This window comes from Macadamia integrifolia, unplaced genomic scaffold (assembly GCF_013358625.1).
Source record: "Macadamia integrifolia cultivar HAES 741 unplaced genomic scaffold, SCU_Mint_v3 scaffold_190A, whole genome shotgun sequence".
In the NCBI taxonomy this organism is placed as follows: Eukaryota; Viridiplantae; Streptophyta; class Magnoliopsida; order Proteales; family Proteaceae; genus Macadamia; species Macadamia integrifolia.
The window spans coordinates 243,756-258,175 of record NW_024870637.1 but is presented as its reverse complement, the minus strand read 5'-3'; the positions used below and the strand labels follow the sequence as shown (position 1 = coordinate 258,175).

Genomic DNA, 14,420 nt, shown 5'->3' with positions numbered 1-14,420 from the left:
AAAAAAACCGAGAAGAAAGAAAAGTCGAGAAGACAGAGAGATAGAAGCAAGAAGAAAAGAAGAAGAAGAAGTAGAAGCAGAGAGAGAAGACGAAGAGAAATACCTGGTTCCCAGTTTCTCGCCTCCCGCTGCACGTCGATCTTCGTCGTTGCGAAGCCCCCGCAGCTGATTGAAGTCACCGCCGCTGATCACAACCCCATGTAAGTCACGATCCATTGTTGGAGTCGGCGATCCCTGGTTTCCGCCTCTACTTGCCGTAGCCAACACCATTTCAGTCGGCCACCTCACCGGATCTCAGTCGATCACCTGGATTCTCTCTTTCTCCTTCCTCCTCACTGCCCCTTCAGTCGGCCACAGTAACCTTTGTTTTTCTACCATATGAATTTTTTTTTTTCTTCCCTTAATTCTTCTGATTTTCTGGAATTACCCCTCTTTTATCTATTAATTCCTTCTACCCCTCATTTTTTTTTCTTATTTACAATTAGACCCCTGCCCATATGTGATACACCCTTTTGTTGTTTACTTGAATCTCAAGTAATTACAATTCTGCCCTTCCCAAAAAAAAAAAAGAGTTATTTCCTATTCTACCATATATTCTTGAGTGCTATTTTGTTAATCATCACCATGGTTGCCAATAGTGAAGTTGTTCAGCAGTTGAATTCTTATAAAGGAGAAACTGATACAAAATTTGATGCTCTCACTAACATGGTCACGTCCCTAAAAACAATGGTGGAGTCTATACAAGTTTCTATTGATCGTTTGGTGGCAGCAGATAAAGGAAAGAGTCCCATTCAGTCTGGGGATTCTTCCAACACCACTCCACAGGATCTGCCAGTAACACCACCACATCATACACCACCACCACCACCTCCACCACCATATGGGACTGGTAGGCATGATGATGGAGCAGAAAGAGCAGCAAAACTGGATGTCCTTGATTTTTATGGAGACAATAATCCAGAATTGTACCTTGACTGGATTCACAGTTTAGATACATTCTTCAGATGGTACGGGTTGACTGAGGCTCGAAAGATCCTATTTGCAGAGGCCAAACTGAAAGGCACGGCTCGAGTCTGGTGGATCAAGCAACAACAACAGAACCGAACCCGAGGCATTGGTTTGGTCAATACTTGGGCTGAAATGTATGAAGTCATGAATCGGCGATTCTTGCCTTCTGATTACAAGCAACGCATGCATCTCAAGTTTGCACAGTTGAAACAAGAGAATTTGACCGTTGAAGAGTATGTTGCTAGATTTTATTATTTGGCCACTCGTTCTGACTTTGAGTGGGATGAAGAAGTCTTAGTGGCCCAATTTCGCAATGGTTTGCACCCTCAACTTAGTGCTGCCCTTGCATCTAGTCGACTACCTACCATGGAAGACGCCGTACAAGTAGCATATCAGGTTGAGGAAAGTCTGAAACGCCCATACAATCGGAGAAATTTTGCAGATACTTTTTCTCGAGGTACTAGTTCCGTTTGGCAACAGTCTCCTACCCAAGAGAGGTCATCTAGCAAGCCACAGGCAAGTGCTACATCTATGGCTTCTTCACGACCTAGTCGGCCGTATTCTCCACCTCGACATGTCTCTGAAATGTCATCTTCACGGCCTACTCGCCCATACTCACCCCCTCGGCGTGGTTCAGATAAACCTTCTGATTCTTCAAAATTTACAGTTCGGTGCTACTCATGCCATGGATTTGGACATATCAGTGCCCAATGTCCCAGCCGTTTGGTTGCTTTTATTGATAAGGATTCTCCTATACCATATATTCCCGAAGAGCAACTTGGTTCTGACACAGTTGATTTAAGAGAAGAGCGTGCAACAGGTGAAGTCAATGACACTCTCAGTGACGATGACCAACATCCTTTTTATGTCATTCGTCATGTGTTGACCACTCAGAAGGCCACTGAAAATGAAGATTGGCGCCGCAGTAGTATTTTTCAGACTCGTGTGAAGTGCAATGATCAGTTGCTAACCTTGGTCATTGATGGAGGCAGTTGCACTAATGTTGTCTCTGAAGACGTTCGTAAGTTGGGATTGAATACAGAACCACATCCTAATCCTTACAAGGTTGCTTGGGTGAACAACACTAATCTCAAAATCACAAATAAGTGCTTAGTCACATATTCTATTGGTGGATTTAAGGATACAGTCCAATGTGATGTTCTCCCTCTGAAGGTGTGCCATATCCTTCTTGGTCGACCTTGGTTGTTTGATAAGAAAGTACAGCATTGTGGCTATGCCAATACCTATGCCTTCAAGCATGCCAACAAGACTATGAAGTTTCATCCTGCCAAAGATCTCCCTGAAATTAAGCTCAAGAAGATGGTGGGATCATTCCTCATTCAGCGTATTCCTTCAGACGGTCTCCTCGGTCCTTTCCCTAACTCGACGGAGTCGAGTTCTTTTCAGAGGAGGAGAGTTGATGCAGATACGACTGCCCTTTCTTGGTTGGACCAACATGACTGGCTTTGGAAGCCAAGAGCCAAGAAGAACCGGTCCAGCCCAGGGTTTTGGTCCAACAAGGGTTGGAAATAAAATTAGTAGTTTACTTAGTATTTTATTTCATGCTTTTATTTTCCAGAGTTGAACGTAGGAGTAGGATTTATTTCCTTGCTTTGGTTTCCTTTTTATAGTTGTTTTCTAGTTTAGGCTAGTTTCCATTCCAGTTAAGTTTCTAATTTCATATTCCTATTTTCCTATATATTAGTTGTAATCGATTGAAGATTGAGAGAGTGATTTTGATTATTGAAGGAATGTGTTGAATGTGATTCTCCCTTTTCCCCTCTCTACTCTGATCTCCCCTTCCCTAAGGATTCACCATCACTAGGTCAATCAGACAATCAGATATGGTTCTTCCAGCAGGGCTGATTGCTCTGTTTTGCATAAAATTTCTGGGCAGAATTGAACATACATGGTCTGCAGTAGTGTTAATCCTTGAGAATAGATAAGAATATAAAGAGAATAATAAAGAGAATAGAGCTTTAAGAAGACCTCCTAGACTTCATGCCGCAAGGAGTCACTCGGATCACACACCAAGTCCTTCTTCCTTGATCAGACACAAGGAATAGCCATGGAGAAACCCAGCAGCAGCAGCAGCATAATAACTTTCTTTTAAAATTCAAAATCGTGGGCCTATGATATTGCCTCATCTTTATTTATAATCATGATGGGGGTTTACAAAAAAATAGTAACTCAGAATTTACTAATTCTGGGTCACTAAAACTGATTACATAAATTACTAAAACTGAAACTGTAAAAGGAAATTAGATCTGAAGCTGAAATTAGAAACTACTCAGAACAGAAATTAGAAACTAGTGTAAGACTGAAAATAGAAACTAATTTAGAAACTTAATAAGCAACTAATAACCTCATCAGCAGTCCAAATCGTGGGCTAACTTGGACCAGATCTGGTCGACCCAGTTAGCCACTTGGGTCGATCACCTTCTTGTGCCTCCTGGTGTAGACCTTCGGTGCTACATCGGCTGGGCGAGCTTTCTTCTAATCGTGAGGGATGTTTCAGAGAAATGGGATGGTGATAAAGAAAAGAAAGGAAATATAGGTAGATGCCAGATGGGTAAATTGGTCTTTTTACAGTCTAGTTTAACACCGTCTGTCACTTTTGGGATGATTAAAAGCATCTTCAAACTACAGGGGAGGGTGTTGGTATATATGAAAGTACGTGGGGGGAACTTAATATTAAGCCATAGTTCAGGGGAAGGGAGTGTAATTTCCTCAATATTTATGGCAGAAAAAAACGCACGCTTTTATTAAATGGATTACCACGTAAACACCCATAAGCATTAAGTTTAATTTGTTGTCCCTTAGGTGTTGTGCCTTGAAGCTGGGATAGAAAGGAAAGATACCCATTTCTACTCATTTTAACTATGCCATTTGGAAACTCAATGTGTTTGGTGACATGGATTCTATTTTGACATTCGCCTTTGTTTAGATCTATGGTTGTTGCCAATTCAAGGCTATTCATATCTTTTCTTACTTCTCCCTCAGTCAATTTTGTTCAACCCCTTGGTCTTTTAACTGCTCTAATTTGTACAATAGCATTTCTTTCTGTACCACGCTAGGACCTCTGTTGCAAGTCCCCATGATACGCCTCACTGTTAGCTTATACCCCAGGAGCCGCTCCTATATCACCCAAAGTTTTTTTCATTTCCTATTTTATCTTCAATACTTTTTCCACTTATCTATCTTGACATCCTCATCTTAGCTACACTTATTTTGTTTGTGTTGTTTCTTCATCACCCAAAATTCAGTGCTGCTAGCATTGCTGGTCCTTATATCTGTCCTAGAAAGGAAAAATCTCTAGTTACTTATTTTCGTTCACTTATTATATCACTATATCTCCTTTACACATTTTCAATTATCGTGACCAAGGTGTTCTAAAAGAATTTCTGTGATATTCTTCCCACTAACATTTTCGCCTTGTACTTTAAAATCTATTTTCTCCGCAAGTTAGCTAGGAAGGAAGTTTCAAGCAATTTGGTTTCATAAGGGTCTTCTTTGTATTGAATTGCACCCTCAAAGTTATCAGAGAAAACCTCTTTCTTCTCAATTAATTCGGTAGATTACTCCATACCTGCTTGGCCTAATTAGGAACCTGTAGTGCTTTTTTGGATGTGGATTTTCTAGCCTAAAATAAAAGAATCTCGGTCACTCTGTTCCGCATTGTTGTGATGTTGTTCACTAGAATTACAACTTTTCAAGTATTGGCTATCTGGCTAAGCCATATCTGTCATGGACTGTATACCAATTCCCACACTTTGAAACATCTTATGGTATGATTCTAGGTGCCTATGTATGCAGTCTATGGAGGTTTGATGAGGAACATCTCATTCTATAGGTCAGAAAATGGATTTATATATTTATTTTTTATCCTTGAAGGTTAAGTCAATTGTAATGGAAAGAGAGGAAGTATTCTTCCTCACAATAGTTAAGCACTGTTTCCTTATACCATTCTAAGAGGGAGGACTGATTCTATTCATAAAGGCCAGTTATGTCTATTCAATATTCATCCTTATTGTCCTTATTGACAGCAATGTCGATCAATCAATATGTTTAATGGCATGGAAAGAGTGGTTGGGGGCAAGGTTCGAAATCTCATTTCGTTTCGGTGTTTCAGTGGGTTCAGAAACTGAAGTTTCGTTTCGTTTTGGTGAAATTTCGGCCAAAATGGTGTATTTTTTTTTGTTTCGGTTGACTATTTCGGTGGTCAAACGGTCATATTTTGACCTGAAACTTGGTGGGTAACTTATTTTAAGGTTAATAAACATGCTTAGAACATAAAAATGCAAAAATATTAGGACATGACATTGTTTTAGAGTTGCACCTTTGTTTGGCAGCAACCGTCAAACTGTTCTGAAAATTTTACCTGGTTTTGGAGAAAGAACTTTACCGTTCCTAAGCTTTGAATGTGTAGATCTTGTAGGAGTCTAATGGAAGCCAAAATGTGTAATGATGTGGCTAATTAGAGGCTTGTTGGAGACTTGGAGTGTTTTCCTTCAAAATATGCAAATGGAACCGAAACCACCATGATAGGCGAGACAAAGTCGAAATTTCGATCAAAATACCGAAATTTTGATCGAGATATGGTATTTATAACACATGGAATGTACCGAGACAGACGAGATACCAAAACGATACCAAAATTTCAGCCGAAATTTCGACCAAAATTTTGTACAAATGTTATTTCGGGCCTTATTTCATTTTGGCCAACAGAAAAAAAAAAAAAAAAAAGAAATTCCGAAATTTTGCCAACCATGGTTGGGGGACAATATGAGCAAAAAGTATTTCTACAGCCTAACTATTCATCATCCACACAGACACACAAGTATCTGTTGATTTAGAAATTCTCTTACATCTATCTTTGCATGTATTAACAATATCTGCTTTATTTATTCGGAAAATGTTGTGTGGGGGAGTGTGGGGGCTGTGCTCAGACACCGGTTGGGGGGGGGGGATGACTGCTCTGCCCCCTATGAAAGGCAATAATACCTGCCATATTGATGCTTCTATGTGCGCTCCCATTGGCCCATGTGCTGGTGCAGGCCCCACTTTCCTGGACAGAGAACTCTTCCCCATATTTATTTATATATATGTTCTATTATCAGAATGAGCAGTCTGATAGAGTGAAAAATATCTAAATGAACCATGTGCTTTAAGATATAACTGTGTCTGGAGTGGGCATGCTTCCATGTGCTTTTTGTGTGCATTACAACTTACAAGTTCAACTAGGACTGTATACGTGCGTGTTGCAACTTCCTACATCTATTGGTATCTATTGGTGGTAGTCTGTAAGTAAATTTTGCATTTTCCGCCATACCCAAATTAGTAACTCTTGTGGCTCTTGAAGGTTGAATTTGATTATTATGCTTCTAATTCCTTTTGGAACAAGATGACTTTTTACATTTCGCCTGATCCTTTACTTTCCTGTTATATCTTTTATTTCAGGTGCCAGCATTTCCTGGGTTATTGGCCTCTCCTAATGGTGACATTCAGATGTATCCTATCATGTACCCTGCACTTGTTCCAGGATTAATCCCTCTGCAGAACCAGGAACAGAATAACCGTGGTGCTGGCATTTATGCTGTTCCTGTTCTTCAATGCATGGGGCCTATGGCTGGACTTTCTACGAACACTCTTATTCCACTTACCTACAGTATACCAACGTGAGTGTGACTTCAGATTTCGTGACAGTTTTGTGTTTAGCCTTTGGTATGTCTTTTTGGATTTGAGTTCATTGTGCTGTTTATGAATCTGATGTGAATCATGTACTGCATTGAACAACATTAGATGGCATTGGCAGCAGCTGTCTTTCCTTCTCTTTCCACCCAGATTTTCAGTGGTTTCTTGTTTGACATAATCAAGCAATACATATTTTTTACTTGAATATGTTTTTGTGGAGTTCAACAACTCTGCAATGCATTTTGATTATTGCTTTAATGTCTTCCATATAAATCCTCCATTATGGTGCAACTGATTTTTTTATTTTTTTATTTTTTTTTTTTTTCTCTGTTTTAGCCTGCTGATACACCACTAATTGTGAGAGTGCTTGTTCCTTTAGTATCAAACAGCGGCTAATGTATCAATCATGTTGTGCAACTATATGAACAATTGCATGTTTAAAGTTTTATCTAAGTGAAAGGGCTTAAAGCACATATTATTTTAAAATTTTAATTCATATCTTTTTCTTTTAAAAATTTTTTTTTTCTTTCATTTTGTTCTTCTAGTGAAAAATTATCAAGCTATTTGGTTTAGTTGAAGAGGCTGCTACATTAAATTTAAGTTCTTGTTTCAGTCCAAGAAAATAAAATAGATGCATCGATTTTTTGGCAACTAGTTCTGATCATTTTCTAATGTTACAAATCCATACATGAAAGCACTAGAAGATGGATAAAGTATTCTACCAAAAAAAAGGGGTGGATAAAGTACAAGTTGCATTATCTAATGTAGACTAAGATAGGGAGTTTAACCAAGTCTCAATTGTAGGAACTTTTAATCAAAGAACAACCAAGAATAGCCAAGGTAGGACAGCAAAACAACAGATCAGAATTAAGGAAGAAACAGATTTTGTAAATCAGAATTTCGAACCCAAAAGCTGGAGTTTATGAGTTCAGTCTATAAACCAGATGCAAGCTTTACTCAGATATAAGGGTTCTCACTTCTAACAGATTATAAATCATGAATAAAAATCCATCTATCGGTTCTGGTTCTGTTCTGTAAGATCCCTACAAGACAAAAAATAAGAGATTTTTAATATATTCAAATTGGCTAGTCAGAATTTGACCAGGTTTGGATAGAAGGTAGTAATAGGTGGGAGGGAGGTTTGATCCAATTTTCAGCCACAAAGGGTGGCTGAACGTGTTTCAGGCAACAAGGAATCAAATAGGAAAAATAAGAGGATTTTCTGGACAGAATTGAGAGAAAAAGTGATTTAAATACTTGTAACAGTAGACCGGTTCTATAACACCTTGAATGTTATAGAAGAGAAGAGAAATAAGTTGAAGGAACCTCTTGGGCTTCACACCGCAGAGAGTCAATTGGATCAAACACCAATTCTATCAGCCTTGATCAAACACAAGACAACTCTTCATGGAGAAGACAATAGCAGCAACCATTAATTTTTTTTATCAAAATCATTCTAAGCTTTAGGAGCCTCTTTTTCTTTATTTATAATGTTGATGGGGGAGGGAAGTACAAAATAGAAGGTTCCTCAAAAAAGAAACCAAATATTCTCCTAATACAATAGTTATTAAAAACTAAAATTAGAAACTAGTTGAAAAAGGAAACTAACTACTAATGACTTGACTCAATTAATAATTTGACTCCTAAGGAAACAAATATAACTCAAATCAAACCCAACTAAAAAGAAACTAATGAAAATGGAAACTAACTAATAATCCCGTATGCGAGCCTCCCTTTTAGACCCATAAAAGTGGTATATTACACTCAAAACACATGAGATCAAAGGCCCAACATGTATGGAACCCAACCCTTGGCTTATTCCTAATAAAACAAGCATTTTGTGGTGATTAATCTGTATCATTACCTGTATCTGATTTCTAGTTATCTACTATTTTTTTCTCGTTTGTATCTTAAATCGTTGGCATGTCCATGTGTATTCCTCTGTATCCACAATACTTCTGTTGTTGATAGTCTGAGTAATAGTTGTCAAGGGGACTAGGTGGCTCAAGGCTTTGAAGGGACACCTAGGCGACAAGGCGTCCTAGGCGTGCATTATATGATTATATGTAATATAGTAATAGTTTTGTTTACTAATTGAGTCAAGATATCTAACATATTTATACCTAGCAATTTTCCTCAAAGTGGTGCCGAAACAGAACCATGTACTTGTTTAATCGATCATTCGTTTGTTCATCTTGGCTTAGAGCAGGTCGGTCTCGATCAAGATCTCCACTCTATTGGCTATGTTGATGTGGTTCCTGTAAGTAATGGACACTTATTCTAACAACTGCAGGAAACTACCTCTATAACTTGTACAAATCTTTCCATTTTCCAATTTGATCCGATCCATTCGTTCATAGAGCTATTTAATCGATCACATACATTTCTGGAACACCTCTAACATAGGGGCAAATAGTCAATTTTGAAAGAACTTATTGTCAACCTCTTTTAGATATGAATTTATATGCAATGTAGAATAATCATATTAATAGCCTAAAAGAGAAAACCAACATATACTGTCGCCTTGGACCTAAGAAAGAGCTTGGATGCCTAGGCGTTGCTTAGGTGACACTTTGACAACTATGCTCTTGAGTTATACAATACTTGGAACCTTGTTTAATGAGAAGATTCTTGATTGCATTGCTCATTATCTCTGCTTGCAGACTGCTTTTTCTATTGTTTTGTGATTAAAATGGACTTGAATTAGCGTTTAGTATCTAACAGGCATAGATAAGCTATTAATGGGACTCTTTGGTTGTGTGCTACCTTCTTTGGAAGTTAGCTTGTACTCTGCTATTTATTTAACCAAAAGAACCAGTTTGGGGTGAAAATAAAAGGAAAAAATCGTGCTAGTTATCATAGAAGTGCTCTGTAGGTATTTTTGTGAGGGATCCCCTTCCAATTGATACTCTCAATGAAATATGTGGCTTTTGTTTGATGGTATTCCCCTTGGTTACATCTACATTAACCTAAGAACACACAACTGTCATTGATTGTAAATTTGCTTCTGTGTGTTCTTCAGAAGGACTAGTCCTCCTGAGGGTGCAGCAATTGGTGAGGAGCATGGACAGGAGGGACGTCCACAGCATCCCCCACAAAGACAAATTGTTGTCAGGAGATTTCACTTCGCAATTCAGCTCGACTTGTTGCTCATACTGAAGCTGGCAGCTGTAATTTTTGTTTTCAATCAAGATGGATCGAGACACAGGCTCATTCTTCTTGTGTTCTTTGCTTCACTAGTTTATTTGTAAGTTCCTGAACTTGTCATGTATTTTCTTCAATTTGGAGGGACTATGTGGTGCACATTGACCTCCATCTGGCATAAGATTTGCTAGATTAATCATGAGGGCGTTGCTCTCGAGGAAGACACCTCCATCCAATTGTATATTGACCTATACAAGTAAGAATAATTGCTCTTAAATTGAGAGGGGGGAGAATCGTAGAAATAAAATGAAATCCTCTTACGATTGTCCATATAACTATCATTGGTGTATTTATGCACATTGGGCTCATATTGCAGATATCAGACTGGAGCTCTCACGCCATTAATTCGGTGGCTTTCACAAGGCATGCAGAGGGCACCTCCACAACCACGAGCTGTTCTCAGGGCTGAGAATGCCCCTGCTGCTAGGCAGGAGGATGAGAATGCTGCTCATGGAGGTAACTTCTTTTCCTTTCTGCCTATTCATTTTATCTTGGTAATCTCTCCCTTTATGTGCATGCTTACTAGCAGCAGGATGAGAATGCTGCTCACGGAGGTAACTTCTTTTCCTTCCTTCCTATTCATTTTATCTTGGTAATCTCTCCCTATATGTGCATGCTTCCTATGTAAGCATGCTTAGAAGCTACATGCATTGACATATCATGCTTGATCCTCAATGGAAGTATCATGATATACAAGTGCGAGTATATATGATGTCTTAAACCGTATATGCATGTATAAATTGATACGTGACATATATGTCCTGCTACTTGAAGTCTCTAGTCTTAACATTTGATGGCCCCCAAACAACTCCCGGGTTCTGTTTGTTTCCATTTGCTTTCGTTTGTCACTATGTTAGTTTCTTTTGGTAAAAAAATAACAGAAAACTGACCAAATAGGAGAAGAAAACAAATTACGAGTTACATTAATAAGCCATGAGGGATGCATATCACCCAGTGAAACCGTAGAACCCCTAGAAGGAACCGAACTGGCTACCTTGTGGGCAACCTGAACTCTTGTCCCTAGTAGCGCATTGAATATCCATATATCTAAACCTTTGATTTAAATCCCAAGTTCCCAACAATCTGCTGTAATATTCTTAATATATCAATACAAATCATTCAAATGTGTAAAATGAAAAGCCTTGACATCTGAACATGGATCTGGAAGCACCAACACATACTGTACCCAACTAGCGAAGCAACCTTTGAACCCTACAAAACAGCTAATGCCTTTGCCTCTTTTTCCAATAGACAGCCTTCTCTGCAACCTCCTCCCTGCACAAACAGTCCATCTATTAGGATTGAATAACACAACCATGTGATAGGTTTCTAGAAGCCTAAAGTTGCTAGGTTCAGCAATCCAATGAGACCAGAATTGCAATGACTGGTTGAGAAACCTTGTATGCCGATTTGGATGAGTTCCCATTTCTTGTGTAGGGCCTTAATTTTCCATTCATGTTATTCAGCTGTGTCAGTGTAGCTAGCATTCCGACTGGGTGCATTGCCATGTAAAAGGGGTATTATATCTAAAAGATTGATTGGTTGGGATATGTAAGATAATTGTAATTTAGTAGTTTTATTTCTTGAAAATGGTTGGTATTAGTAGGGCTCCAATTTTTTTTTGTTCCTGGATAAAATATTTATAAAATTTCCTATTGCAGATGTGCAACCTGGACTGGAGAATGACAATCGGCATGCAGACGACACAACTCAGCCAGCCGAGAACGAAAACCAGGCAGAACCTGACGCAAGGGGTGGTGTCAACTGGTGGGGTATTGTGAAGGAGTTCCAGATGATTGTTGTTGGATTCATCACTTCCCTTCTTCCCGGGTATCATAATGTTGATTAGTTAATTTGTACAACCAAAAGGTTCAAACAAGCACTTTGTAATTATTTTGTTGATCATGGGTCTCCTTCTACCATCTTCTGGTATAGTTAACTCTACACATCTTCTCCCTTTTCCCTCCCTCGTCCCCCCCCCCTCTTGAATTTTGTTAATTTTCTTTGATGTTGCAGGTCTGGAGTAGGATTGGTTTCCAAAGAAACATGGATCTTGTTAAGAGGTTTCGATCCGTATACCGATAGGCTAGAGAAGCCATTAATAGTCCCCAGATAGAGAAGTTTGCTTGAATTTTCTTTAATTGTTTCAATACTCTAATCTCAGTTGAGGTCGATTAACAACGCCTTTATCGTTTTGCCTAGCTTCGGCCGAATTTCAATATGGCATTTTTGGGTGTTCAAGTCTTCATTGATCTTAGCCTTTCTGTATGCGGCAGAAAATGACATCCTTGATGGAGATCTCCAGCAAAAGCCTTGTGTAAGTTTACCCAGTTGGAGAATGTTAAAATATCATCAATATGTCGAGAACTTCAAGAGGATACATATCAAATTGACTTCAACAAATGGACGTATTTCTAGAACGTAGGACATTGCATTGTAGTTTGCATCTCACTATGTAATCCTAAGGCACTATTTAATTACGTTTCTACTGTTTTTGTTTCAAGAAGAGGCAGAAACATAAATTCTCGTTTCTGAGACAGAAACGGATTGGAATGTGTTTGGTAACCTTGTTTCTGGAAACGTTTCCTGTAGGAATGGTGTTTGATAAACCTTGTTTATTTTAACTTTGTTTGGACGATGCATTAGAACATAGAGTTGATTAAGAGCATAGCCAATTCAAAGAGCAATTTTCTAGGGTTGCAAAAATTGGGGGAAACATCAGATCATACCTTGTGAAGGAGGGAAAATCTTGTTGATGGAGAAGCTGAACCTTCTAATAGATAGCATGAGGTTGAATGATCGATTACTATGCTTCATAGAGCCAACTCAGATGAAAGATTACAAAATCAGTTTGCTTCACAGACCCACTTGGAAAACATTGAACATTAGTTTAGGCCTACTGTTGATTTGGGGATTCTAGCAGGGAAGGGGAAACTTCATCACACAGCTAATAAATGCGGTAAGAGAGAGGAAGGAATTGAGACAACCTCTATCACTCTTTTTCAAAAAACAAAATTAGGGCTTCTGTCAAATTAGGGCTTTGAGCAACGAATGGATCAGAGAGAAGAAATCAAAGGTTGAAGGTGAAGAGAAAAATTACCTGGTCTGATGTTATGCTTTTGGAAGGGTAGTCGGAGATGGAAGAATGATCTACGATGCGTCTTTTGTAGACGAACCACCTTCTTGCTTTACAACTCACACCTTGTACGATTTGAAGCTCTGTGGGTGGAATCTATGCAGGTGAGAAGACATCACCGAGGTTCACAGGTTGTTGTAGTCGTCTTCACGAGGGTTGGGTTGAGATGAGTAGCTGTTGAGCGAGTAGCAGACTTGCAGAGTTGGTACGATCGGAGGTAGCTGTAGAACAGAGAAGATGAGAGGCATTGTCTAATGCGGAAAGGGGAAACATCAGGGTTGGGTTAAATTATTGCTTGGCTGGTAGTTTCAAGAAGTGACGAAACGAGTAGAACTCGTTCCGTCGTTTCTGTTTCTTGAACCAGAAATAGATATAAGTTGCTATTTTTGTTTCTGTAATTAGGTGAAATGGAACAGTTTTGTCAAACACTTTTTATTCAGTTTCTGTCGTTTCATGACACAAAAATAGTAGAAACACGTTTCTTGAAATGTTATCAAATGGGCCCTAAGTGTATGTAAACTGATTCTCTTGACTTGGGGCGTTACAGGGTTTTCCAAACCTAAAAGACCTAAGATTGAAATAATTGGTATAAACTTCCTTGGACCTTTCTATTATTCTTCTTTTTCATTTTCCTTTTTTTCCCCTTCTTATAAGCCAAACAAACTCTAAAATGAGTCCTCAACAAATTGAATGCTCTTATGTCTACCTACCTTCCACTAAAACATCCCAAAACTATGAATAACATTAGGGTATAAAAAAATGAGACCAGACTAATTGAACCAACCAAATACCATAGTGTATGCTTTTTTTTTTCCTTTTTTTAATATATGAAGAATGAGCACGAACTGATGATAGATCAATAAGAGATAAAATTTCACTTAATCATATACCATTATAGAAGGCATCATTTTTTTTTGAGGAATTGGTCATGATATATTTGATCCATGACTCTTACATAGTATCAGCAATAGGTTTGAAAAAAATATCTAAAATAGTGTAATTTAGATATTTGCACCTTTTCAAAGTAAGGAACCATGATATATATATTTGGAACATATTCTATTTTGATAGATTTGAAAAAACACTATATTGTTGAAAGGTTCTATCCATCTGCTAAAAAAAAAAATGAAGAAGAAGAAGAAAACAGAAGAAGAAGAAGATAATCCACCAATTATGGGTGTTCCATTTCGATTTTTTTAGGCTGAATTTGAAACTGTTATATTGTTATTATGTAATAAAAAGATCATAAAAAACCAATCAAAATTAAACCAAACCAACCATTTGACACCCAAGCAAACTCCTAGGTTTCATAAATTTAACATAATGTAGTTGGTGCTGAGGCATTGGGATTGAATTCCGGATTCTCGTTGTGGGGGTT

At 38.3% G+C, this 14,420-nt stretch overlaps 1 protein-coding gene across 1 annotated transcript in view; it reads left to right on the top strand.

Moving 5' to 3' along the window:
• The window catches only part of LOC122071189, a 31,740-nt gene extending 19,890 nt beyond the window's left edge, over positions 1 to 11,850 (top strand). Inside the window, exons 2-5 of the mRNA XM_042635507.1 lie at positions 6,469 to 6,686; positions 9,725 to 9,949; positions 10,223 to 10,362; positions 11,568 to 11,850. Of these exons, the coding sequence (XP_042491441.1) occupies positions 6,469 to 6,686; positions 9,725 to 9,949; positions 10,223 to 10,362; positions 11,568 to 11,755 (771 nt within the window). The 3' untranslated portion in view covers positions 11,756 to 11,850. The remainder of the gene's footprint in view (positions 1 to 6,468; positions 6,687 to 9,724; positions 9,950 to 10,222; positions 10,363 to 11,567) is intronic.
• Positions 11,851 to 14,420: the final 2,570 nt, after the last annotated feature.